The 25,299-nt window shown below is 57.0% G+C and overlaps 2 protein-coding genes across 14 annotated transcripts; one reads left to right on the top strand and one right to left on the bottom strand.

Moving 5' to 3' along the window:
- Nucleotides 1-837: 837 nt before the first annotated feature.
- On the top strand, nt 838-23,436 carry KLC1 (kinesin light chain 1). 13 transcript variants are annotated; one of them, XM_049790341.1, is made up of 16 exons: nt 838-1,110; nt 2,339-2,569; nt 3,289-3,367; nt 3,502-3,727; nt 5,167-5,254; nt 5,620-5,721; nt 5,976-6,149; nt 6,341-6,440; nt 9,990-10,039; nt 10,122-10,189; nt 11,430-11,547; nt 13,010-13,165; nt 17,774-17,904; nt 20,055-20,121; nt 23,084-23,153; nt 23,250-23,436. In XM_049790341.1, exons 1-15 carry the CDS (start codon nt 850-852, stop codon nt 23,117-23,119), a joined length of 1,887 nt encoding a protein of 628 aa, XP_049646298.1. In that variant the 5' UTR covers nt 838-849; the 3' UTR covers nt 23,120-23,153; nt 23,250-23,436. The 13 variants fall into 13 exon arrangements, with proteins under 13 accessions (XP_049646298.1, XP_049646299.1, XP_049646297.1 ...); XM_049790342.1 differs by lacking the exon at nt 20,055-20,121; XM_049790340.1 differs by lacking the exons at nt 23,084-23,153; nt 23,250-23,436 and adding an exon at nt 20,645-21,907 and having other exon boundaries at nt 11,430-11,538.
- XRCC3 (X-ray repair cross complementing 3) lies at nt 22,214-24,950 on the bottom strand. The gene is made up of 7 exons (XM_049790379.1): nt 24,780-24,950; nt 24,337-24,474; nt 24,037-24,249; nt 23,763-23,917; nt 22,793-23,005; nt 22,672-22,715; nt 22,214-22,596 (listed from the first exon to the last, which is right to left on the bottom strand). Exons 1-7 carry the CDS (start codon nt 24,832-24,834, stop codon nt 22,383-22,385), a joined length of 1,032 nt encoding a protein of 343 aa, XP_049646336.1. The 5' UTR covers nt 24,835-24,950; the 3' UTR covers nt 22,214-22,382.
- Nucleotides 24,951-25,299: the final 349 nt, after the last annotated feature.

The raw sequence follows: 25,299 nt of genomic DNA, 5'->3' as shown, positions 1-25,299 counted from the left end.
GCAGACCCACTGTTTGGGGGCCACAGCCCATGGCGCTGTGGGGAGCTGAGGACTGACTAGCTCGTCCAACTCTCTGGCCCTTTGATATTAGGTTTTTGCTCATTAAATCTTTGAGTTTCAGCACTCGAGCCCCCTATGGTCCCCATGACCCCCCCCTCTCTGGGCTCTCCCGTCCCCTTCTATCCGATGCCCTGGGGGGCCCTCTTGAGGGCTCCACCCATCCCTATGGGTTCTTCGGTGATTCCCCTCCTACTGCAGCAGGGATTGGAGGGGCCTATGTGGGGTCATACTGCCTGCTGCTGTCCTCTGGCTGGTATGTCTGGCTGGGTGCCCACCTGCCCTCACTTTGTACATGTGGGCAGCCCGGCTACCATGTCCCAGCACTCAGCCTGCCCCTCTTTCTTGGCAGTGCTCAGGGCTTACTCTGGCACTGTTTGGGGCAGTGGGTGTTGGAAGCCCTGATGATGTCACATCAGGGGTGTCACGGCTCTTTCGCTGCCACAGTCCCAGGACTGTTCCCGGCCCTGGGGATGCTCAGGTGACTGGGTATGGCTGAGGGGCTAACCATGTGCTGTGCTATCTTGGACCTAGCATTGAATCCTGTGCAGGGTCCCTGACCTCCACTGGGAACAACCCCCAGCACGGAGCTTGGATTAGCCCTTGAGCCCTGCCAGGTGTGGGCCCTTCCCCTCAACCCAAACCAGACAAACTGAGGCCTAAGCTAGAAAAGCAAGTAGGCTGGTCTGCTGGGGTGCATCTAGATCTCAGGACTGCAGGGCAAGAAAGCTCCACGTCGTGGCCTCGATGAAAGTCTGAGGTGGGGTCTGCCCTTGCCCTGTGCCCACCAGGATGTTCGACAACATGTCCACCATGGTGCACATCAAGGAGGAGAAGTTGGAGAAGCTGACACAGGATGAGATCATGTCCAAGACCAAGCAGGTGATCCAAGGGCTGGAAGCGCTGAAGAATGAGCACAACTCCATCTTGCAGAGCCTCCTGCAGACTCTCAAATGCCTGCACAAGGAGGATGAGAGCAACCTGGTGGAGGAGAAGTCCAGCATGATCCGCAAGTCGCTGGACATGCTGGAGCTGGGCCTGAGCGAGGCACAGGTACCTACGCACAGGAGACAGGCCTCGAAGTCTCAGCATGTGGGATGTGGGGCGGGGGAATGAGTGGAAAGAGGAGCCGAGGTGCTCCTTAGAAGCTCCTCTGACATCAGAGGATAGTCGCTGGTGGAGCATCCTGGAGGGAGGCTGCCTTCTGCCACACCCAGGCCCTGCAGCTGTGACCCAGGACTGCAGGACTGGACTAGGGTGTCCCCTCCTCTCAGCCCCCCTCAGAGGTGCCCAGGCTCCCCAGATAGGCCTCTGGGGTGGAGGTGGGAGTGTGTCTTGCTCACTTAGGCCCTAGGGAGGGACATAACCCTGGCCAGGGACTCTGGTTGTGCTTTAAGACAGATCCTTATGCTGGTAGAGAGACCAAAGGGTCATCGGGTGTCACCCCCATCCCCATTCTGCCAGTGGAAGGGAGCGCACTAGGAACTGGCCTCTTGGGGCTGCTGGGCTTCAGGCCAGGCCAGGGTGGGGTCCCCATTCTCTCTCCTCAAGGAATGACTTTTTTTTTGTTTTGTTTTTGGGTCCCACCCGGTGGTGCTCAGGGGTTATTCCTGACTGTCTGCTCAGAAATAGCTCCTGGCAGGCACGGGGGACCATATGGGACACTGGGATTCGAACCAACCACCTTTGGTCCTGGATCAGCTGCTTGCAAGGCAAACGCCTCTGTGCGATCTCTCTGGGCCCTCGAGGAATGACTTTGCCCCGGGCCCCTCACCTGCATAGTCTGGCTGGGCACTCTCCCTTGGGCCCTACTGTGGTCAGTGCCAGGGTCTGAGTCTTATTTTGAGCGTGGCACATGTGAGGGTCAGGGAAGGCAGGGCAGTATGTGGGGCATGGGTGGGAGCAGACTCAGCCCTGAACCCTGTTCCCTGTTCCATGTGGTCCCAAACCAAGACTCACAGGAAATGGGAACACTGGGTGGAGGGCACCCCCCTGAAGCCTAGGTCGACCTGGGCAGGTGGTCCAAGGGTGGCAGATGCTAGTGTCCTGCCCTGGGCAGCATAGCTCGTGCCTCAGAAAGGACGCTCTTGTCCTGTGCTCTGTGCAGTGTCCAAATGCCTGACGGGCCAGTTTAAGGACGGAGCCAATTCCTCAGCTCCCTGCCCACTGTGGTTCCATCTCACTTGGGTGCACTTGAGTGTTGTGGGGGTCACCAGGGTCCACTTGGAGGTGAGGGCCCTGCTGCCCAGTGGGGACTGCAGGGCCCACTGGCTCTCTGCAGGTCATGATGGCCCTGTCCAACCACCTCAATGCTGTGGAGTCGGAGAAGCAGAAGCTGCGCGCACAGGTGCGACGCCTGTGCCAGGAGAACCAGTGGCTGCGTGATGAGCTGGCAGGGACACAGCAGAAGCTGCAGAGGAGCGAGCAGGCCGTGGCACAGCTGGAGGAGGAGAAGAAGCACCTGGAGTTTATGAACCAGCTCAAGAAATACGACGACGACATCTCGCCCTCTGTGAGTGACTGGGCAGGGCACATGAATGCACACACAAGCACAGATGCATAATGCATGCGCACACAATTGCACGTATGTGTACACAAACCACATATGGGTGTCCACATACACACACTGCCTTATCCTCCTGCCCCACCCCTCCCGGGACTGCCTTTGCCGGCTCGTCTGTGATGAGCCCAGGGACCATCTTGCTCATGCGAAGGTACTTTTCATCTTAGGTCGGGCAGTGGAGATGCTGCCCGTTGCCTGGCTGCCCTGCCTGGGTTGTGTGCGCCTCCTCCCTATGCTCTTCACTCTCTGTGCTCTTCCCTTCCCCTGTACTCCTCCACCCTTCCCTGTTCCTCCGTGCTCCTCCCTCCTCATGCTCCCCCAGTGCTCCTCCTCCCCATGTTCCCTCCTTCCTTCTTGTGCTCCCTCCCATGACGTGGACATGGCATTGGGATCCTCTGCCTGCCTGCTTGGGTGTCTGTCAGCTGCTGACTTGCTGTCTGGCCTGGCCTTAGAGCCGGGGACTGGGGGGGGGGGGCATGCAGTCAGACTCATCAGAGCAGGAGGGGCACCAAACACCCAAGATGAAGCTTCATCCCTCCCGCCTTTCTCACTGTGGGTGCAGATGCCATTGGCCCTTATGGCTCCCGAACAAGGAGCATTCGAGTGTGTGACTTGGGGTTGGTGTGGGGGTCCCTGGGGGCTCGTTGCTGATTGTGGGGCCCTTCCAGGATGACAAAGACTCTGACTCCAGCAAAGAGACTCTGGATGACCTTTTCCCCAACGATGATGACGACCCCGGGCAGGGAAGTAAGTGGGAGCCAGTGTGGGCAGGGGCACACACGTGTGTGTACGCGTATGAGTGATATGTGTCCGTGTGCATGTGTCCGTTTATTCGAGTGTGTATTTGCACCTGTGCTCGGCTTGACAGCCGTTCTCTGCAGTCCAGCAGCAGCACAGCAGCGCAGCGGCCGCTGCTCAGCAGGGTGGCTACGAGATCCCTGCACGCCTGCGCACGCTGCACAACCTGGTGATCCAGTACGCGTCGCAGGGCCGCTACGAGGTGGCCGTGCCGCTGTGCAAGCAGGCGCTGGAGGACCTGGAGAAGACATCGGGCCATGACCACCCCGATGTGGCCACCATGCTCAACATCCTGGCGCTGGTGTACAGGCAAGTGGGGGCTGGAGGGGCGCCCTTGGGCCCCTTCCGTTCTTTCACCTCCCCCATCACCATCCACGAGCTGCTTTCCCGGCTCTGCGCTTGGTGCAGCTCTGAGGCCTTGTCTCATCCTCCTCTCTCAGGGTCTGCTGTGGGGCCTCCTGGAGAGGTTCTGCTCTGGGCACGAGGCCTCAGTCTCTATGGCTTCCTCACCCCCTCATGCTGGGCTCAGGACCATTGTCCGTTCTCACGCTGGGGTCTGGGACAGAGCCCTGATACAGATGAGGGGTGTTCTGGCTTCTCTCCTCCCAAATCTTGCTCCTGATTAGTGGGGAAAGGCTGATGTGTGTGGCCGTGTGCCTGTTCTTCTAGCATGTTCTTTGCTCAGACATCTGGTCTAGCATGTCACAGGAGGTCAAGCCTCAGGGACTGCCTGGGGGCATTTCAGCTCTGTGCTGACTTGTGGAGTGGTGGGGAGATGCGGGGTTCACTCAGCCCACCCTCTCTTACCTTGCAGTGTGGACAGACTTCCCCGTGGTTCCGTCCTCTAGCTTAGCAAACTCCCTCTTTTGTTTTAAAAACTTTCTGGGGGGCTGAGTGGTGGTGCAGGCGGTAAGGTGTCTGCCTTGCGCGCTAGCCTACCTAGGAGGGACCGCGGTTTGATCCCTCGGCATCCAATATGGTCCCCCAAGCCAGAATTGATTTCTGAGCACATAGCCAGGAGTAACCCCTGTGCACCATTGGGTGTGGCTGAACCCCTCCCCAAAGAAAAACCCCAAGGAAAACATTGTGGGGGGGATGGAGCTGGAGTGATAGTACAACAGTGAGGATGTTTGCCTGGCATTCATCTGACCCAGATTCAATTTCTGGCATTTCCTCCGAGCCTATCAGGAGCAATTTCTAAGCCCAAAGCTTGGAGTAATCCTGAGCACTGCCAGGTGTAGCCCCAAAAGAAAAAATTTGGGGACCCACAATCATTGGTGTTTGGGGACCACCCAATGCTGGGGTCAGACCATGCTTCCTCATATGTGCTCCTCCTGAGAGCTCCTCCTCCCAGCCCTGAAGGGTTGTAGACCCTGAAGACAGGAGGCACCTTATGGACCTGGAGGGTTGCTGGTTTTCACATTGTGTGTGTGTGGTGGTATGTGTGTCCTAAATCCGTGTGGTGTGTCAGGTCGGGGCGGGCTGGGGGTGCTTCCCACCAAGCCTGTCTCAGCAGTGTCTCTCGGAGTTATTTGGGGCCTGGGTGGGAGATGAGCCCTAAGCCAGAATCAGTGAAGGGGTGGAGGAGGGAGACGTTCCCAGCAGGACCAGTAGGATGTTGGCAGCCTTGGCGTGGCTGTCTCAGGCTCAGTCCCCCAAGGCCCCCAGCCTGCGTGGTCCCTGCTGCGTGGCTCCTCCTTCCCTCCATGGCCCCGGGTGGCAGCACTGACCTGTAGGTTCTCCCACAGGGACCAGAACAAGTACAAAGACGCGGCCAACCTCCTCAACGATGCCTTGGCCATCCGAGAGAAGACGCTGGGCAGAGACCACCCTGCGGTGTGTACCCCTCCCCTGACACATTCCTCTGCCACCCCGCTTGCTCGCTCGCTCGCTCATGCTCACTGTGCTATCGTCCTCACAGGGAGCTGCCTGCTGGCTTCCTGCCTCAGGTAGGCGCTGGCTGTCCCTGCCTGCATCACCCCAGGCACCACCGCTTTGCCCACAGTAATCACACTGCACACTGAGATTCCTCCTGGAATTTCTCTCTGTCTTTCTCTCTCTCTCTCTCCTCGAGTTCTGTGGGCTGTACTATGGCTTCGGAGGACCGAGCATAATCAGGCCTGGGTACTGCTGATCTGGCCCCGCCGTGAGCCTTTCCAGCAGGGCCAGGGCGTTCCTCACGTTTGGTCCCTCTGCTGCAGGTGGCAGCGACACTCAACAACCTGGCAGTGCTTTACGGCAAGAGAGGGAAGTACAAGGAGGCTGAGCCGCTGTGCAAGCGGGCGTTGGAGATCCGGGAGAAGGTGCGGCCCAGGAGGGACAGGCGAGCGCAGGGACAGCAGCTATGAGCGGCGCCTGCGCTCCCTGGAGGCCACGTCTATCTGGGCCACGAGGGTCCTGGGGGCTTCTTTGGTCTGTGTTGTCTGGGGCTGCCCCTGGGTGATTCTGAGATGGTCACTGAGTTCTGAGCCATTTGGCCAGAAGGGACAACAGTGGTTGGTCTGGACCAGCTGGACCGGACAGTTCCATGGTGCCTGAGCCCCTGTTCCCCTCCCAGGTCCTAGGGAAGGATCACCCCGATGTGGCCAAGCAGCTCAACAACTTGGCGCTGCTGTGTCAGAACCAGGGCAAGTATGAGGAGGTGGAATACTACTACCAGCGGGCGCTCGACATCTACCAGGCCCGCCTGGGCCCTGACGACCCCAATGTGGCCAAGACCAAGAACAACCTGGTGCGTCCAGTGGCAAAGCTTCCTACACATTCTGCACCTATGCTGCCTACCCACTGGACCCTTGTCCACCCGCTGGGTCCCTGCCCATGTTTTGGGACCCTCCCGTCCACTCTGCTACCCTTTGTTCCCACATGTACTGTGCTTGACCCCTTGCTTTGAGCAATGGTGGGCTGAGCTCTGGCTGTCTGCAGGCATCCTGCTACCTGAAGCAGGGGAAGTTCAAGCAGGCGGAGACACTCTACAAGGAGATCCTGACGCGTGCGCACGAGCGTGAGTTTGGATCCGTGGACGGTGAGTCTCTGCCTGGCCGACTCTGGGGGGGGGGGCTGTACGTCACACCCATGACACCCCTGGGTTCGGGAGAGTGTATATGTGTGGGTTTTCCAGGACCCCTTCACACTGCACTGAGGAGCAGTTGGTACCAGGAGCATGTTCATCTGTCTGGTTCTGGGGCTGGAGTCCGGACCCCACGTGTGCAAGGTTGCCTTGTCCTAGTGCACAGCCCTAGCTGTGTTTCCTCTTTTATTTTGGGAAAGTATGAGCAGCGCTCAAAGGTTACTCCTGGCAGGCCTGTGGAAGCATGGGTTGCCTGGGATTGAACCTGGGTCAGTCCTGGGCTGGCTGCTTGCAAGGCAAACACCCTACCCACTGTGGTCCAGCCACCCAAGCTGTGTTTGCTGAGGAAACCCCCACTCCGGATGCACAATGCCTTAGCAGATGCTGGATGCCTTGCTTCAGTGCCACCTTGTATGGTCCCAAGCAGCCCAGGAATGACACTGAGAGCTGAGCCAGCAGCCCTGGAACATTTTGGACTGGACACAGCCCAGAAACTTCATGGACATGGGGTAGATGAGAGCATGGGTTGCATCCTACTCTCAGGAGTGAGGGGCAGGACCTGGGCCCAGTGGCCCAGAGTTCATGCATGGAGAACCCAAAGTTCTGGCCTGAGCCACTACAATGGAAAAATTTTTGTGTGTTCTCCATGACTGCTTCCAATACCTCACTACTTTTTTATTTTTGTTTTTTGGATTTTGGGTTACACCCAGCAGCGCTCAGGAGTTAGTCCTGCCTCTGTGCTCAGAAATCTCTCCAGGATTAGCCCCTGAACGCTGCCAGGTGTGACCCCAAAACAAACAAAAAAAATCGCTCTTGGCGTGGGGGACCATATGGGACACCGGGGGATCGAACCACGGGTCGTCCTAGGCTAGTGCACAAGGCAGAGACGCCTTACCACTTGCACCATCGCTCAGGCCCTGACTTCTTTTAAAGTTGAATCAAATTGCAAATTGCAATTGCAAAGTTGTTCATGATTAAGTTTCAGTTGTACAATGTCCAACACTCTTCACCAGGGTGTATTTACCACCATCAATGTCCCACTTTCCCTTCTGCCTTCCCCCTATATGGGATGCCAGGATTTGAACCACTGACCTTTTGCATGCGAGGCAATGCCTTACCTCCATGCTATCTCTCCGCTCCCCCTTTTATTTCCCCTAATTTTCTTTTTTTATTTTTGAGCTTTATCACTGGATAAAACAACCCAAAAATTAGCAGCAGTAGCAGCTCAGTGATTTTTTTTTTAAGAGAATATAGAATTTAGGGTCCAGAGAGATAGCACAGTAGCATTTGCCTTACAAGCAGCCAATCCAGGACCTAAGGTGGTTGGTTCAAATCCCGGCGTCCCATATGGTCCCCCGTGCCTGCCAGGAGCATTTCTGAGCAGACAGCCAGGAGGAACCCCTGAGCACCGCCGGGTGTGGCCCAAAAATCAAAAAAAAAAAAAAAAAAAAAAGAATATAGACTTTATTAGAAAGCAAATAAAAATATAAACCCATCTAAAAAACCAGAGCATATGGGGCCGGCGAGGTGGCTAGCCTTGCAAGCGCTAGCCAAGGAAGGACCACGGTTCGATCCCCCGGCGTCCCATATGGTTCTCCAAGCCAGGGGCAATTTCTGAGCACTTAGCCAAGAGTAACCCCTGAGCATCAAACGGGTGTGGTCCAAAAACCAAAAAAACCAAAAACCAAAAACCATTACTGTTCTAGGCATTCCCTCCCTGAACCCTACAAAAATCTCTCTCTCTCTCTCTCTCTCTCTCTCTCTCTCTCTCTCTCTCTCTCTCTCTCACACACACACACACACACACACACACACACACACACACACACTTCTTTTTTTTTTTTTTAGTTTTTGGGTCTCACCCGGCAGTGCTCAGGAGTTACTCCTGGCTCCATGCTCAGAAGTCGCTCCTGGCGAGCACGGGGGACCATATGGGACGCCGGGATTCGAACCGATGACCTTTTGCATGAGAGGCAAACGCCTTACCTCCATGCTATCTCTCTGGCCCCTCTTTTTTTTTTTTTTTTTAATAATTTTTTATTTAAATACCTTGACTACAAACATGATTGTGGTTGGGTTTCTGTCAGCTTTTTTTTTTTTTTTTTTTTTTTTTTTTTTATCTTTGGGACACACACTTGTTGGCACTCGGGTTACTCCTGGCTCTGCACTCAGAAATCACTCCTAGGGGCCAGAGCAATAGCACAGCAGTAGGGCATTTGTCTTGCATGCAGACAACCTGGGACGGACCCGGGTTCAATCTCCGGCATCCCATATGGTCCCCGAGCCTACCAGGAGCGATTTCTGAGTGCAGAGCCAGAAGTAACTTCTGAGCACAGCTGAGTGTGGCCCGAACATCAAAAAACAAAAAATTGGGTCCGGAGAGATAGCATGGAGGTATAGTGTTTTCTTTGTATGCAGAAGGACGGTGGTTCGAATCCCAGCATCCCATATGATCCCCTGTGCCTGCCAGGGGTGCTTTCTGAGCCAGGCATAACCCCTGAGTACTGCTGGGTGTGGCCCAAAAACCAAAAAAAAAAAAAAAAAATTTACTCCAGGCAGACTTGGGGGCTGTGTAAAATACCAGGGATTGAACTCAGGTCAACTGTGTGCAAGACAAACACACTACCTGTTGTGCTATTATTCCAGCCCATCTCTCTCTTTTTCTTTTCCTTTTAGAGACCATGGTTTGCAATATTGTTACTGAAGGAGTACCATGCATATTCCTTTCCCTCCTTTTAGCACCTAGTACTTGTCCATAATGATTATTTCCAACTCTCATTGTCCTAGAGGTCCCTCCTCTGCCCTACTGGCCCCCCCCCCAACTCTCTGTGACAAGCTTCCTACTGTGGACCAGTCCTCCTAGCCCTTGTCTCTATTGTTTTTGGGTATTATTACCGTAATATTTATTTATTTTTGTTATTTTTTTGGCTTTTGGGCCACACCCGGTGACGCTCAGGGGTTACTCCTGACTATGCGCTCAGAAGTCGCTCCTGGCTTGGGGGACCATATGGGACACTGGGGAATCGAATCGTGGTCTCTCCTAGGCTAGTGCTGCAACGGCAGACACCTTACCTCTAGCGCCACCACCCCGGCCCCATAATATTTATTTTTACATAAGAGTGTAATGTCTGTTCCTCTCCCTCTGACTCATTCCACTGAGTGTGACACTCTCCACATAGAAACAAATTTCATGACTTAACTTTTCCTCCTTAACTGGTTTATTGTCATGTGTTCAGATGCAAAATTCTCCCAATTGTTCCTGGGGGATTCAAGCACAAAAACGGTTTTGTTATGGAGAACCCCAAATCTGTCAGGTTCCTCTGTAGCTGCCCATGTCTCTGCTCAGGGCCCAGGCCCGGCTTACCACGGCCCTGCAGACTGTGAGGCCGGCCTGTCTGTTCTTCCGGGACCTGAATGTGGGCTTACAGACAGTGGGCAGGAAGCTGAGTGGGCCCGGTGACTCAGGAGAGCCACTGTCTTCCCTCACTGTACTTCTTTTCCCAGATGAGAACAAGCCCATCTGGATGCATGCTGAAGAGAGGGAAGAGAGCAAGGTAGGACGGGCCCTGCCAATCCTTCACCTGGGATGTCCATTGCCTCAGGGCTGGCTCTCACTCAGGTGCTGCTTTGTTCCAGGGAAAGCAGAAGGACGGGGCGTCATTTGGAGAGTATGGTGGCTGGTACAAAGCATGCAAAGTGGACAGGTAGGACACATTGACCTGGGCAAGAATCAGGGCTGAGTAGATGGCTGGTTGTTAGACCTGGAGCAGTAGGGGAGGAGGCAAAAGGCAGCAGGATCAGGAAGTTCATTAAAGGGCTGGAGTGGTGGCACAAATGGTAGGGCTAACCTAGGATGGACTGTGGTTTGATTCCCCAGCATCCTAGATGGTCCCCCAAGCCAGGAGCGATTTCTGAATGCATAGCTAGGAGTAACCCCTGCACATCACCGGGTGTGGCCCAAAAGCAAAAAAAAAAAAAAAAAAAAGTTCATTCAACAGTTTCTCCAGCAATTTGCCAGGGACCTTCCACCAGGAGCAATTTGGCAGGGGTGATAGTGGCAGAATCTCCTCACCACACCAGCACTTCATTCAGCCCAGGGCTTTATATACCCCTACCTCCAATTGCCATTCTGTGGCAGTTACAAGGGGCGGGTTTCTCGTAACTGATGTCTTCAACCTGAAAAGGTGCAGTAACACTCTTATGGATGACCAGGGGCCATAAAAATCTCTGTTTCCTTATAGCTGGTGGTTCACATGGTCCCAAGTCCCCATGCCCACTCTCCATAAGAGCAGCTGCTGACTTCCTCAGGCTCTGGTCATAGTGCAGTCAGGCACTACTTCCTCCCAGGCTGCAAGCCAGGAGACTTTGAGGAGCAGGAACGGACATATGCCCAGTCCAGCTCTTTCATCTTTATAGCCCTGGGGCCCTTCTCATGCCTCAGCCTAGGGCTGCAGGTGCTTCTGTGCTTCTTCTCACTGGAGTGAGCTCCTTCTTGGTTCTTTTCCCCATGTCCTGAGACTCATGTCAGCAGTTCTGCCTTGCTGGACAAATGGACTTGCTGGTTCATAATGTATCCTGCTGAGCTTCTGAGGGCTGATGGCCAAGTGCTTTGTTTATAAACATAAACACTGTGGGTTCAAAAGGTTGGGTGCTTCAGACTCCTGTGCCTCACGGACCTGGCCTGGCCTGGCCTGATGGAGAGTGATGTTCATGTCCAGGCAGTGTGAACTGAGCTCAGGCTCCTCCAGGCTGTAGCTGGAGGTCTGGCTCCGGACCTAGGTCTGCTGGTCCTTTGGATCAGTGTTTTCATCCTGTGCTCCGTGAGCTGATGCTGGCACAGGCATGGGGATGGGGTGACACAGCTATAGATGATGGCTCATGGCTCATGGTGGAGCTGCCTCCATGTTTGTGCTCATCGCTTGCTGGTTGTGTGCTTTCTTGCAGCCCAACTGTTACTACGACTTTAAAAAACCTAGGGGCTCTCTACAGACGTCAAGGCAAGTTTGAAGCTGCTGAGACCCTGGAGGAAGCAGCCATGAGATCAAGGAAACAGGTTTGTCAGGTGCCTGACCCTCACTCCCCACCAGACCTGAGTGTAACAGGAAGTTTTGTTGGTGTACAGGTGAGACAGGAAAGGTCAGTAGTGCCCTAGTGTGACAAGAAGTTCTTTTGTTTTTGTTTTTTTGGCCACACCCGGTGATGTTCAGGGGTTACTCCTGGCTATGCGCTTAGAAATCACTCCTGGCTTGGGGGACCATATGGAATGATGGGGGAGCCAACTGCAGTCCATCCTAGGCTAGCGCGGGCAAGGCAGATGCCTTACCGCTTATGCCTCCACTCTGGCCCCTGATAAGAAGTTCTGACAGTTGTTCTAGTATGTCAGGTGTCTGAGTGTGACAAGAAGGGCCATCATGCTTGAGTGTGACAGGAAGTTCTATCAAGTTTTTGAGTGCGGCAGAAAGGTTTGTCATGCCTGAGTGTGACAGGAAGGTCTGTTAGGTGTCTGAGTGTGACCGGAAAATCTCTCAGGTGCCTGAGTGTGACAGGAAGGTCCATCAGGTGCCGGAATGTGATGAGTCACTCATGAAAGTATGGAAGCTTGCTTTAGAAATAAAAGTCTGGGACCAGCAAGGTGGCGCTAGAAGTAAGGTGTCTGCCTTGCAAGCGCTAGCCAAGGAAGGACCTGGGTTTGATCCCCCGGCGTCCCATATGGTTCCCCCAAGCCAGGGGCAATTTCTGAGCACTTAGCCAAGAGTAACCCCTGAGCATCAAATGGGTGTGGCCTGAAAAACCCAAAAAAAAAAAAAAGAAATAAAAGTCAGAGGTATTTTAGTATTTTAGTTTGTATAAATAAGTCGATCCCTTTAATAAGGTTTCTCTGACCACAAACCTGGAAAGGAAAAAGCACAACCCACCAGTTTCCGTTCCTGGTTGAAGTGCTGTAGTGTACAGCAGAATTGTGCTCTTAGTGCTTCCCACCAAACTTCCCGCCACTGCCATTGTCCCCCACCCACCTGCTCTTCTGTTCCCGGTTCTGCTGATCCTGTCTCTGCGGCGGTTTCCACCGAGGACGGTCTGATGCCAGCTTTGTTTCTATATTCTCAGCATATGGGCGCCATAGTCCAAATCTGTCTTTTTGGTCTCACCCATCGTAACGTGTTCCTTCTCAGTGTCACAGCAAACTGAGGAATTCTGTTTTTATCTGGGCAGAGAAAGGAAGGCACAGGGGCATTCCTGGCTGCCTGTGCTAGAAAGGGGGAGTCCCAGCCTCACAGGAAACTGTCCAAGCCCAGAGATGTGACGTGAGGTGCAAAAGGCTCCATTGTACTAGCACCAGCTTCTGCCCGGCGCTCTTTTCTGTTTGGAAGTGTCTCAGGCTAGTGGTCAGCCCACTGCTCTGAGCACTCTGGCCTGTGGCCCTTCATGCACATTAGACCCAAACAGAGGCACCTCTTGGGCCACTCCCCAGCCTGCTTTGTGTTGAGTCAGGCTGGGACTGACGCTCCTCTCCATGCCGCTCCCAGGGCCTCGACACAGCCCACAAGCAGAAGGTGGCCGAGGTGCTGAATGACGCGGAGCCCGAGGAGAAGGGGCGTGGCCGCGAGAGCGTGGACGTGGTCAAGTACGAGAGTGGCCCTGACGGAGGCGAGGAAGTGAGTATGAGCGTAGAGTGGAACGGGGTAAGTACAGCCCAGGGGCTGGCGCCGTCCGCCTCGCCACGCATGAATGATGCTGTTTCCAGATCTTTTCTTTGCTACCACTGCTCTGGGGGTGAGGGGATGGGTTCCCTCTTGGCCCTGGATAAAGCAGGTGCTTTGCGGCGTGGCCTACACGCAGGTTCAATGTCAGTGATGTTAGGGTTCCGTGGCAGACACTAACGTGCTTTGAACTCACCCCTTTCTTTGCTAACTGCCATGCTCCTAACCCCGCTGATCAGGCTGCTGTCCCCTTTGTTCACATTAACTCCATGCCACGGGGGAGACACTAGAATTTCCTTAGATAAGCAGAGACCAGGGCAGGGAGGGCCAGGGACTGTGGTTCCTGCCGGCCTGTCTGTGATTCCTTTCCACACCCTGCCAGTTTCTGAGCAGAGCTGGGCCTGTGTCTGCCCCAATTTGGGCAACTGGCCTTGGTGGGTGGTTTCTTGTACCCCTGGACATGCTTAGCACTGTTTTCAGGCAGGAATGTAAGCCCAGGCCTTGCATTAGTGGGCTGTGGGCATAGGGTCTGACTGCAGGTAGCTGCCATAGACCATTTATGCGGGATTGGGGCCCTTCCACAGATGCCAGTCTGAGCAGTTCTTTTTCCAGTAGTAGTTTTGGGCCTTTACCATCTGTTGGAATCTGACCTTTGGGGTGTGGCACCACAGATTGGCAGAGCCTGCTCTGGCAGGGGCCCTGGGCACTGGCTGGCAGCCACCAAGCTCTGGGCATCCCTGTGCCTACCCGGGGTGTGCTATATTGCCTGTGGCCAGAGCTGCTTGCATGGCTGTGCTGCTGCCCGGTGCCTTTCATGAGACAGTGTCCGGTTTTGTCCCTGTGAGACCAGGCCCGGGCAGGGATGGGTGGCATGGAAGGAGCTGCACCTGCTTTTTGGTTCCCCACTGCATACAGGGTCTGGGGGCTGGGACAGAGCTGTGAGAGGACGTGCCAGGGTGCCGTGGAGAGTGGGTGGCCAGGGCTCCCCAGTTACCCACCTGGGCTAGAGCTTGTGCCTTCAGACCTAGCTGTGGATGTCAGATGCCAACTGGGTGTGCCAGAAGATGAGGAGGGGACCCCTCCACGGTGTAGGCAGATCCCAGGGCCTCCAGTTACTGATGATAGACATCAGACCTCCAGGTTCCTGTGACTCTAGACCCGCACCTATGCAGAGGGATCTGGACCCCAGACATGGGCCACAGGATCCCAGGAGCTGGAAGCCACTTCGCAGACAGTTATTTTTTTTGGGTGAATGGGGGGGCTGGTGCGCTCAGGGGTTATTCCTGGCTCTGAGCTGAGAAATTGCTTCTAGGGGCCGGAGCGGTAGTGCTAGAGGTAAGGTACTGCTGCCTTGCAAGTGGTAGCCTAGGACGGACCGTGGTTCGATTCCCTGGCGTCCCATATGGTCCCCCAAGCCAGGAGCGATTTCTGAGCGCATAGGCAGGAGTAAACCCTGAGTGTCAACGGGTATGGCCCAAAAACAAAAAACAAAACAAAACAAAAACAAACAAAAAAATGAAATCGCTCCTGGCAGGCTTGGGGGACCATATGGGATGCCCGATTCAAACCGTGGTCCGTCCTTTGTTGGCCGTGTGCAGGCAAACGCCTTACAGCTGTGCTATCGCTGTGGCCCTCACAGACAATTCTGAAGTTCCTGCTCCTCGCTCAGGCTGGTTTGCTCATTGCCTCAAGGCCACTGGTGTCTGGTTGGGTGTCTCAGGCGGGACAGTGCAGTGGCCCCTCAACACCCAGGCCAGGGATTTGAGGCCTGTGGTTCCTGAGGCTCTGCTGGCCAGGCTCAAAGGACAGGCTGTGGCCCTGACCTGGAGAGCCCCTACCTGGTGGCTCTGCCCTCAGGTTGTAACCAGCTCTCAGATGTGGCTTCACTCTTGCGATATGGCTCTGCCCCTGAGATTGGCTCCGTCCCTGGGAGGTGGTTCCACACTCAGAATATGGCCCCGACCTTGGGCAGTGACTTATCTCTCTCGGATTGGCCCCATCTCTGGGAGGTAGCGCCACCCTTTGGAAGTGGCTCTACCTCTGGACTTGGCTGCGCACTCTGGCTTGCGCCTCTCTTCGAATTTGGTCACAGACTCCCTGAGCCAGCCTGGGAGGGACCCGCTGCACATGATGTGTGTGGGTCATGTGCAGGTCAGGGTCGTGGCAGGTGGTCCCCTTTCCCGTCTTGCTGTACCAGGGACTGTCCTTGGTCAGTGGGATGTCCTTTTCGGGTTGGCTGCTGGACTCGAAACTCGGTGGTCAATCTGTACTCCCTCCTCCGGGTGGTCACTATCCCCCAAACCCTTTGGGGGCCTCTGGGGTTTCAGCTCTGAAGACACTGCCCTGTCCTGAGTCAGCTTGCCCCACATTCTGTTTCCTGTGATATCTGCGCCCAGAAGCAGCCATGCCCACTTTCCTTGCTGCTGAGACCCTGGTCTTTCTGGGTTGTTCAGGGACCATTCCTGGGTGAGCTGGAGCTTGCACTGCCCGTTCCCAGCCTAGCTGTGGGAATTTGTAGAAGACAGGGCAGGACAACACTGTCTGGGATGGCCTAAGGGCTCCTGGTTTCTGAACCGTTTAATAGCCGCTGTCTCCTTGTTCAGAAACCCACGTACTCTGCTGTTTGGGGCTCATACCTAGCTGTGCTCAGGACTTTTCAGGCTCTGACTTGTGCTCTGGTAGAGCTCAGAGCACCGAGGTGCCAGGGCTGGGCCCTCGCCTTCTGCTTGTGCTCCGTGAGCCATTGGTGCGTAGGCCCACTTTCTTGCACGGCAGCCAGGCCCCTGGTGGTGTGGACAGTGTTGGGGTGCAGTATTGAGCAAGGGCTATTGGTCTCCCTTCAGTGGTATGGGTTGCAAGGGCCCAGTGCTTTGCAGCACAGGCAGGAGCGGGATGTGGCCGTGCACGGGCGTGAGCTGCTCCCTGCATCTTGACCGGCCCACCCTGGTTCAGCTGCTCAGGGCCCTTTTCCTAAAGAGCATCAGAGCGCATGTGTATCTTCTCGCCCCGCCTGCATCCTGGGGGAGTTGGTAACCAGTTTTATTTTTCCATTTAAAGATGAGAAAAATGAAGCTCGGGCTGGTTAAGTGATTTGCTCTCCATGCCTCGGTGAGTCAGAGCTGTGGCCAGGCTGCCAGGTCCTTCCAGGCTGCAGGCTGGGGACCCCCATCTCCTACCTCTCACTCCACCCGTCGGCTGCATGTGTGTAGGGTGCCTGGTCTGGGAGAGCTGCCAAGGGGCCTCAAGGCCGTTCCTGAAAAAGTTCTGTGAAAGGCGCTGGGGGGGTTCTCTCGGGAACGGGGCACTACAGACTTCTGGGGTTCTCGTACGTCCCTGCTGCCTCTGGTGAAGCCTGAGCCAGGCCTGTACCTTGACAGGGTGACGCATAGCAGGGGCCAGGCAAGTGGGCTGAGATCTGTAGGCCAGGCCTGGGGCTGGCAGGGCTGGCAGAGGCTCTGCCCACCCTGGGACCTGCTGCTCTGGGCACCACGAGGTGCAGCCGCGGGGGTCTCCCAGTCTCACGGCTCTCTCTCTCATTCTGTCGCAGGCCTAGCTCCCGATCCCGCTGCCCTGCATGAGGCGGGCCTCCAGCTAACCTCGCCAGCACTGCCCATTGTGCTGGCCACCCCGGGACTCCTGCCCGCCCGCCCACACCTCTCTGGGACTGGCTGTTCCTTTTGGTGCTGCTGTCCTCAGGGGTCCTTCTTGCTGTCCCTACGTAGCTTTGCTGGACATGTACTTAGTGACCCAAGTTGTATCACTCACCCAGGTCCCGTGTAACTCGCGTGTTTAGCTCCCACACGAGGTAGTCAGACGTCCCCATGGGTGTTCTCAGCAGCCAGACATTGACTGGCTGTCCCCCCTGCCCCAGGGCTCCCCCACAGCCTCTGCTCTGTCCGCGGTGACCCTCAGGAGTTATGCTTTTCTCTACTAATCTGTGCTCAGTGATGTGTCTGTGTCTTTCTAACTCCTAATAAACTCACTCCGGCTCACCTGTGTCCAGCGTCTGTCTGTCTGTCTGCCTCGGAGAACCTCTCTTGCCTGGGCAGCTGGGTCTTTGGGTCTGTCTGAATCTCTGTCCCCGTAGGCCTGCTCGGACCCGGGTCCGAACTGAGTGGGAGCAGCAGTGTTGGGTGGTTTGAACCATGAGTGTTGGACCGAATCTTCCAGCTCCGCGAGAAGCTGAAGGGGAGGGAGGATGGGTGTGGGCATTGCAGGGTGTGGACCAGCTGTGTGGGCCCCGAGCCTCCATCTGGACCTCCTGGAGCCTGCTCTGTCCCTGGTTTCCTGGATCTGAGACTCCCCTGGCCAGTGCCTGCTTCCCAGCCCAGGGTCTTGGTGCTCTTTGGGGGTGTGTTGTTGCGTGGCTCGGGGCTATGACACTGGTTTCTCCCTTGATGATCAGGATGGAGAGTTTGGGTGCCACCAAGCGTGTTCACAAATGTGCCACCTGGTCTTTCTGACAGCGAGATCCAGACTGGCGGGTCTGCTACAATTAGCGGCGGTGGCGGTGGGGGGGGGGGGGCGCCTGTGTTTGGGCTCAGGCGGGCGGGTGTGGCGGCAGCTTCACCTTGTCCCCGTCTCTTGCAGGATGGCTCTGGATCTTTAAGGCGCAGTGGTTCCTTTAGCAAACTCCGCGCCTCCATTAGACGCAGCAGCGAGAAGCTGGTTAGGAAGCTGAAGGGAGGAGGTGCCCGGGACAGTGACCCCAAGAACCCTGGGTAATTATCCCGAGTGCCCGTCCTCATCTCCCCAATCGGGGTTCCTGTTCGGAGGTGGAGAGGGCAGAGGTGTGTGAGGGATGCATGTGGGGCCATGGGGCCCCTTCAAGCTCAATGGGGGAAATGGGTTTAGGCAGAGAGAGAAGCGTGTGACTGGTCTCCCGGAGGTGAGAGCCGCACTTCAGATGGCCTGCTGGGCTGCAGTTAGTGCTCCCGGGACCTTGTTCAGTGACTGAACTCTGGTATCTGTGTGGCCGTGTGTGATCTGAGCTAGGGGTTGTCTTGGGCTAGGCCTATTCTTGTGAGGTTGTCAGAATGGGGCCTGTCTCCTCTGTTGCTCAGGGTTACAGTGGCCTCTGGGGTGGGGTGCTCCCCCGAGCTCGGCTGGCCTTTCCTGGAACTGTCCTGGTAGTCTTGGCCTATCAGGCCTCCACGGAACTGAGCTTGGGGAAGGCGGCAGTCTGGGGCCTGCTTCCTGGTGTTGTGGACCTGTGCTCTGGGAACATGGCCCCAAGGAGCCAGCCTGCCCGGTAGGAGCCACCCCGAGGTGCCCGCTGCCCCCTCCCCTGCCTGGAAGCCAGTGGGGACTTGGGTGCCCTTGAGGGACCATGTGTGAAAGGTGTTTTCTGACTGAAAGGAATTTTCCAGAGGAGACTTGAGCCGACATCCCACCCACTCCTGTGCCTCAGTTGCACCCTGGGCTACCTTTGGGGTTCTAGAAGGCTCTCTTGCCTGGTCAGTGAGGTGGGGCTGGCAGTAAGTCCTGTACTTCAGGGTTTCCTGTGTCCTAGCCAGTCCCTCGTGTCTCCCTGGCACGTTTGCTGGCCTACCATGTTTGCTGCCTCCACCATGTTTGTGAGGAAAGCTAATAAGGTGACTAGATTCTGTGTGAGTTCAGTGTGTCCACAAGCATCTTGCATGTAGGTGCTCACAAGTCTGTGCTTGCACCATCCTGTGTAGGACCCGTGGTGGCTGCTTGCTCCTGTCTTGAGGGGCAGTGGTGGCGCCTGAGGCCGGTGGCCAGACGGCAACAGTGTTCTTGGGCTTCATTGTGGGCGCCTGGTCCACGCCTGCTGCCTGCTGCTTCTTTGTGCGGTTGTCCCTGAGTAACTAGCTCCAAGAACCTTCTAGAAGCCACCCTATTTGTGTATTATTCTGCCTGCAATCCGGAGTGCTCGGAACACAGTGCAGCACCTTATCCTTGTTCTGCATGACGTAGATGGTCACGTTTGTTTTGTATTTTGGTCTCTAAGCTTTGTTAAATACCAGCTTCAGGGTCCAAGAGACAGCACAGGGTTTAAGGCCTTGCATGCGGCTGACCTGGGCTCAAGCTTCACATATGGTCCTAGTGCAGAGCCAGAAGTGCTCTTTGAGCAGACCTGGGTGTGCCCCAAACTGCTCCCCAAATACTAACTCCACAACTTCCTGAACAAAAATGCTTGATTTCCCACCTCATCTCTGGAAAAATACTTGGAATGTGGAGTGTCTGTGTGCACTGAGGGTCTGAGGTGTCCCTGAGCCTCCCCATCCCCACCCCGGTCCTACTCACTCTTGCTCCCGGCAGAGGAGTTTGCAGTTTTTTGGAGTCCAGGGCTACTCCATGATCGCCCAGCTGGGTTCAAGGCTAGAGCCCAGAGTTCTGGGGGGCTGCCCAGACTATATCCAGCACTGATACTTGGGGGACAGACTTAGGGTCTTGCCCAAGCTCAGACCTGAGCTCATCTCTGTCTTGACGTGCTCGTTTAAAAACATGGAAGGGCCAGAGCAATAGCACAGCAGGGAAAGCATTTGCCTTGCACGTGGCTGAGCTGGGTTCTCTTCCCGGCATCTCGTACGGTTTCCCAAGCACTGATAGGTGGATTCTTGCGTGCAGAGAAAGGAATAACCCCTGAGCATCACTGGGTGTGGCCCAAAAAGTTGAAATTGGCTACTGGGTTTGCACATTGCCGCTGATAGACCTTTGCTGCGGGACTTAGGCATTGAATTTTATAAGGCAGATGGCGGCTGGCATTGGGACCAGGGTGCAGCCGGTCATCTTGGCCTGGGGGGCTGCGCTAATCTAGGGCCAGCCCAGGGTGTGGGAAGCCTGCACTGGTTGTTGCCATTGATCTGTGTGCTATTTGTCCTTGCATGTCCACTGCCACTCACAGCATGAAGCGTGCCAGGTCCCTGAATGTCCTTAACATGGCCGGCCAGGCAGCTGGAGACCTCCCAAAAGTAAGGAGCCGCCCTGTCTCCCCGCTGCCTTGCCCAGCACCCCCTGCCCTGCCTGCGCCCGTGTCTGTATTGCTCACCCGCGAGTGCCTGTTGGGCCTCCTTCCCCGCAAGCCTCTGTTCAGTCCTGCCTGGCTTCACTCACCCGCTGTCACTGTCGCAGGCCCCAAGCACCATGCGGTTCAGGCCTCATTGGTTCCACACCCACACAGCAGGCCTGGCCACTGGCCTTTAGACGTTACATTGGTGTCTGGTGTTTGGTGCAACTCTTGGGGTGTGTCGGACCCTTCCTAGACCTGGCCCCCCAGGTATCTCGGGGCTTCTGGAAACGAGGAGAATCTGCATGTGAAAAATGTCCAGCTTGTGCCGTGTTGGCCCCATGGACACTTGGGAGTGTGTGGCTGGTGGTGGGCGCCTGCTTTCCCGCTGCGTGACACTGGGCATGGTGTGCTTCCCCCGTCGTTGGTGGGCGCCGGGTGGAGTCCCAGGCTGCTGGCTATAACCTCCCATCTGTTTTCTCATGCAGGACCGAGGCCCTGGTCTTGCAGACTTACGAGCTCTGAGCGCCAGCCACACCGACCTGGCCCACTGCGGCCAGAGCTAGTGGGGCCCGGGAAGGAAGGCGGGCGGGGGCCCCTGCCCTGCCGGTCTCTCTCGTCAGGAGAGCCTGGCTGCAGCCCTCTCTGGCAGGGCTGTGTCCTGCCCACCTTTGACCACTTCCCTACCCAGACCCTTGGTTGGAGGCACGTCCCACTGTGGGGAGCCTGTCTCGAAATGCAGTCCAGGCCCTTCACTCCACTCCTATCTGTTCCAACCCTGTGCCCCATCCTCCAGCTCTGGGGCAGGCATAATGTCACCAACGCTCAAGCCCTGGAATCCGAGGCAGGGCTGACTTCCCAGAGGGTATGAGGGGGGGACTCTTGGGGAGCCTCACCAAGGCTGGCTGACTGTGGGTGGTGGCCCTGGTGTTTGTGTGAGTCCCAGGCGTCCTCTCTTGGCTTTTGAGGTTCGGGTCACCAGGGCAGGCCTCACTTGAAGTATGGCTCCCACAGCATCTCCACTAGTACTGGGTTCTCCATCCCTCCTGAGGGTGTTTCCTCACCCACTGTGGGCCTCTAGTTCCTTATTCCTCGTCACTGTTTCTTGGGGGACCCGAAACTCAGGGGTCCATGACTAAGACACATCAGTGCTGGTCACCTTTTGGAGAGGTTCTGGGAACCCAGAACAGGCTGCAGGCACTGGGGAGGGCAAGGGCTGCATTGTTGTCTGGGCATGGGCCAGGCACATGGTTTCTTCTGGGTTCCTAACAATGCCAAGCATGGGGGTTGGGTGTGAGGGACAGTGAAGTGTATGTATATATGTATATGGGTTAAAGGGGCCGAGGGACAGTGGATAGTGTGTGTGGCTGAGGGGACAGCAGCTCAGGCCAGTGCTGGGGTCCAGCCAATGCTATTCAGGGCCTCCCTCGCTGGCCCGGGAAGCCACGACCCCATTTTCCATTGGAGCAGGGAGTTTGCTCAGGGCTGTGGCTTCACTGGGTGCTGTGGAATGTTTTGGAAGGTGCATATGTGAGGCTGAGCAAGTCTGCCTGACTCTTGACCCTGAGGCACCTGGTCAGAGCGTGGCCAGTCCCCGGGCATGGGCTTCGCTTTCTTCTGTGGATGCAGTAGGAATATGGGTCCGAGGCTATAGCATCTCCTTGCACCTGAGACCTCAGTGACCACGGGGAGCACCTTGGCGCCGAGTCCTCATACTGTAACGCCGAAATAAAGCCTTTATTGCGTGGTCAGCCCTGTGCCGTACAGGCTGTGTCCTGAGTCTGCCTCCACGACTTCCGGCCACACCTCATGCCACCCTGACGCTGCCAGGCTGAAACCTGAACCTGCCCATAAATGGCTCAGGAGGAGGGCCACAAGTGTGGCCAAGACCCCTGCCCCCAGAGTCACTCCCAGACCAGAATCCAGCTGTGGGCAGACAGGAGGGAGCCAGAGGCCACTTCCTGGGTTGGACAGTGTGTGTGGCCGAGGCCTGTGCTGGCAAAGGCAGGATCCATGAGGGAAGTATGTGGGCTCAACCTGCAGAAGCTTGAGGGCATTGGGGCTGGGCTGGGTCTGTGGCTGCAGGTGTTGGCCCCAAGTGGCCATGGTCTGTGCAGTGGGTCCCATCCATGTCGGGCATCGTGGGTACCCACATCCCTGGGTCAGTGCAGGGCAGCCCAGGCTCAAGGGTAGGAGCCAATGACAGCTGTGCAAGGAGTTGTTGGCCTAGGGGGGACCCAGCCTTGCCATGCCACGCACCCCCTCTGTGAGGATGCTGTAGCTGCAGGCTGCGGGGGGCAGGTGAGGGGCAAAGACCACCCTTAGTGTCCGGCTGGGAGGAGCCACAGGCCCCTGGTCCTCGCGCTGCCGATCTGCCATCAGCCGCATGAGGAGTTGGTTGGCCCAGGCACCTCCAAGTGCAGGCAGGACCCGCGAGTTCCTGCAAGGGGGACAAGCCCATGTGACTCCCTGGGCCGGCACCCCCCCCTTGCACCCAGGAAACGGCCACACTCACCCTGCAGAGCCAGCTATATTCTGCTCATCCACGGCCTCTGACACCTGCAGGGCCCTGAGGTCAGCATGGTCCCTGGGTCCCCCACACCCTGTTTGCTCTGCCCCACACCCTGGGGCCTTGCCTGATTAATGCACAGCACGGGGCACCCATGGGTGTAGCTCAGCTGCCGCAGCGCCGTCCCCAGTGCCTGCAGGAGCCGAGCTCTGGGTGCAGCATCTGGCCCTGGGAACTCGCAGCGGAATGGGGCAGCTACTGAGTCGATGACTAGCAGGCGCACCAGGCCCCTCGCAAGCAACACTGGCACCTTCGTGGTCACACACTGCAGCAGGCTGTCCTAGGGGGTGGAGCCTGTTACCCGAGAAACCCTCTCGGGGACACCAACCCTTGGCCTTGACCTTCCCTGTGCCCCCAGGGTTCCCGCAACAGAGCCCCTCGGCGTGGGAAATGACAGCAGTGGTTTTACAGATGACGCTGCCCTCAACGTGAGCCCCTGGGGGTCGGGGTGGGGGGCGATGGAGCCCTGTGTGCTGCTCTGCCTGTTATCTTGGGGCCCAGCCTGACGTCCCCTTCCTTTGCAGTGAGGCTGTCCTGAGCACAAGGAGCCTATGAGGTGAGAGTCCGGGTCACCCAGGCTAAAGGTGGAGCCCTGACCGGCCCCGTTCTCTCTCGTCCAGGCAGCTGACAGCGACAGGGCGGGCATAGCCACGCTGGCCTGCAGCACTGCGCAGCTGTATTTTACTGTAAATTAAAACTATCACTTTATAAGCCCAGTTGTGTCCTGGAGTCCTTTCTAGTGACGGGGTTGTTGCCTCCAGCATATGTCATTCACTCAGTCTCCCGTGGACCCTTGAGTCCACCCTGACCCTCATCCTCACTTCTCAACTGTATCTGCTTCCAGATACTCCACCAGGGTGGGGCCCATCCAGATGGATATAGGCCCTGCTTCTCCCTGCAGTGGTGGGCAGCTTCAGAGACCACACAGGGGCCTTCTGGAGGGACAGCTGGCTGGCACTGGGGTCTGTGTGTACCCAGCCTCCCCACCCCTGGCCATGCACCCTAGATCTGGGCTGGACACCCCAGAGGGTCCTCACCACGTCAGCCACGTGCTCGACGAAGATGCGGTCTCCAAATGGGATCCTCCCCAGCACATCTGCAGGCACGTCTGTGCGCAGTTGCTGCTGCTGACCTATGAGCTGCTGCAGGCGGCGGCTGGGGAAGGCGTCCTCGGTGCTCACGAACACAGCACCTGCAGTGGGTGGGCAGCGTTAGTGGGGAAAAGAACCTCTTGTCTTGCAGAGGCTACAGGGGCCCAGCTCCTGTGACACAGATACCTCTTCCCACCCACCTCCTGCCATGGCCACTCACCAGCCTCCAAGCCTCCGTGCCTTGGTGGAAGCTGCACAGCCAGACAGAGCTGCAGAGCCAGCTGGGTCTTCCCAGTTGAGCTGCGGCCAGCCAGTTCAGTGATGCCCTGCAGGGGGAGGCCGCCACCCACGAGCCAGTCCAGCACAGGGCAGCCGAGGCTTAGGCGCTGGTGCTGACTAGGGAACCACTCCTTCTGCTGGTACAGCTGCAGTGCTAGGGGGCGTCAGGCTGGCTGGGCTTCTGGGCCCCCTGCATGGCCCCTATGCCACCCACCCCCTGCTCCACAGACCTGGGGCCTACCTGTGACAACACTGGGGCCCCGCAGGTGCGAGGCAGCCGCCTGCAGCAGGAGCCGTATGTCGGCAGCTGTTAGGCCCGTGGCCCTCTGCAGGTCTGGGCCGGAGAAATGCAGCAGCTGCCGGAGGGATGTCACGGGGGCTGGAAGGATACAAGGAGCTGAGTGACGCCCGCCCGTGATGACAGGGCCCGAGCTTTAGTGCGGAGCCCCGAGTCAATTGGGGATCCCAGGCCCAGGGTCTAAACCACCTGGCACCCTGGGGAGAACGACTTGATTCTGGGTTTAGTTAAGTCCCATGAGCAGAAAGGGAAGAAGCTGGAGACGGAGCAGGCAACCCAGAAGCAAAAAGGAACTGGAGAAATGACAGTCTGAGCCAAGGGTCCCTGCTTCGTGCGCTCATTCATTCACTTGTGCCTGCCTGCACACGCACTACCCGCGGACCTGCCTTTCCTCACAGCCGCCATGATCCTGGGGTTCAGGTCCAGCTGGTCCAAGTCCATGCTTCCTGCTCCCCTGGGTTGCCCTGTGTGGACATGGTGGGATTAGGACCCTACCCTTGCCTGCTTCGCTCACTTCCCTGGGTGTGTTTCCGTAGCTAAGAGCGGGGTATTTGCAGGCTGCCCCGCCGCGCTGTGCTCAGAGGCTCCCAATATGGTTGGGGACGCTGATGCCAGGCTCCCTGAGAGGTTGGGGCGGTGGGCCTGGCCCCTGGGCGCCCCTCAAGGGTGCTCCGTCCTGGGAGTGCAACTGGCTGGGCCTGAGTCTGGGTGCCTCTTCCTTCGTCCCCCAGGTCACACTGGAGAGCGAGCACCGGGGGACAGTGGCCGGGGAGAGGGGGAGAGTCAAAGCCTGCAGCTAGCTGCCCCTGGGGTCAGTCCTCCCCAGGACCCTGGGCGGCAGAACAAGCTTCTCTCCAGTGCAGCCTGGAAGTGCCGCGCAGCCAAAGCTCTGCAAGGCGCGGCGCT

This window comes from Suncus etruscus, chromosome 17 (genome assembly GCF_024139225.1).
Source record: "Suncus etruscus isolate mSunEtr1 chromosome 17, mSunEtr1.pri.cur, whole genome shotgun sequence".
Taxonomy (NCBI): domain Eukaryota; kingdom Metazoa; phylum Chordata; class Mammalia; order Eulipotyphla; family Soricidae; genus Suncus; species Suncus etruscus.
This window is presented reverse-complemented; position numbering and strand designations above follow the sequence as displayed.

What these genes read in the sequence shown, in the direction of transcription:
- KLC1 (XM_049790337.1), top strand. Translation starts at nt 850, where the DNA reads ATGTTCGACAACATGTCCACCATGGTGCACATCAAGGAGGAGAAGTTG. An exon ending in TGACGACCCCGGGCAGGGAA is followed by an intron (nt 3,368 to 3,501) that starts GTAAGTGGGAGC and finishes CGTTCTCTGCAG; the next exon opens with TCCAGCAGCAGCACAGCAGC. An exon ending in AAAGCATGCAAAGTGGACAG is followed by an intron (nt 10,190 to 11,429) that starts GTAGGACACATT and finishes GCTTTCTTGCAG; the next exon opens with CCCAACTGTTACTACGACTT.
- XRCC3 (XM_049790379.1), bottom strand. Translation starts at nt 24,834, where the DNA reads ATGGACTTGGACCAGCTGGACCTGAACCCCAGGATCATGGCGGCTGTG. An exon ending in CATGGCGGCTGTGAGGAAAG is followed by an intron (nt 24,475 to 24,779) that starts GCAGGTCCGCGG and finishes GTATCCTTCCAG; the next exon opens with CCCCCGTGACATCCCTCCGG. An exon ending in AATATAGCTGGCTCTGCAGG is followed by an intron (nt 22,597 to 22,671) that starts GTGAGTGTGGCC and finishes TCCCCCTTGCAG; the next exon opens with GAACTCGCGGGTCCTGCCTG.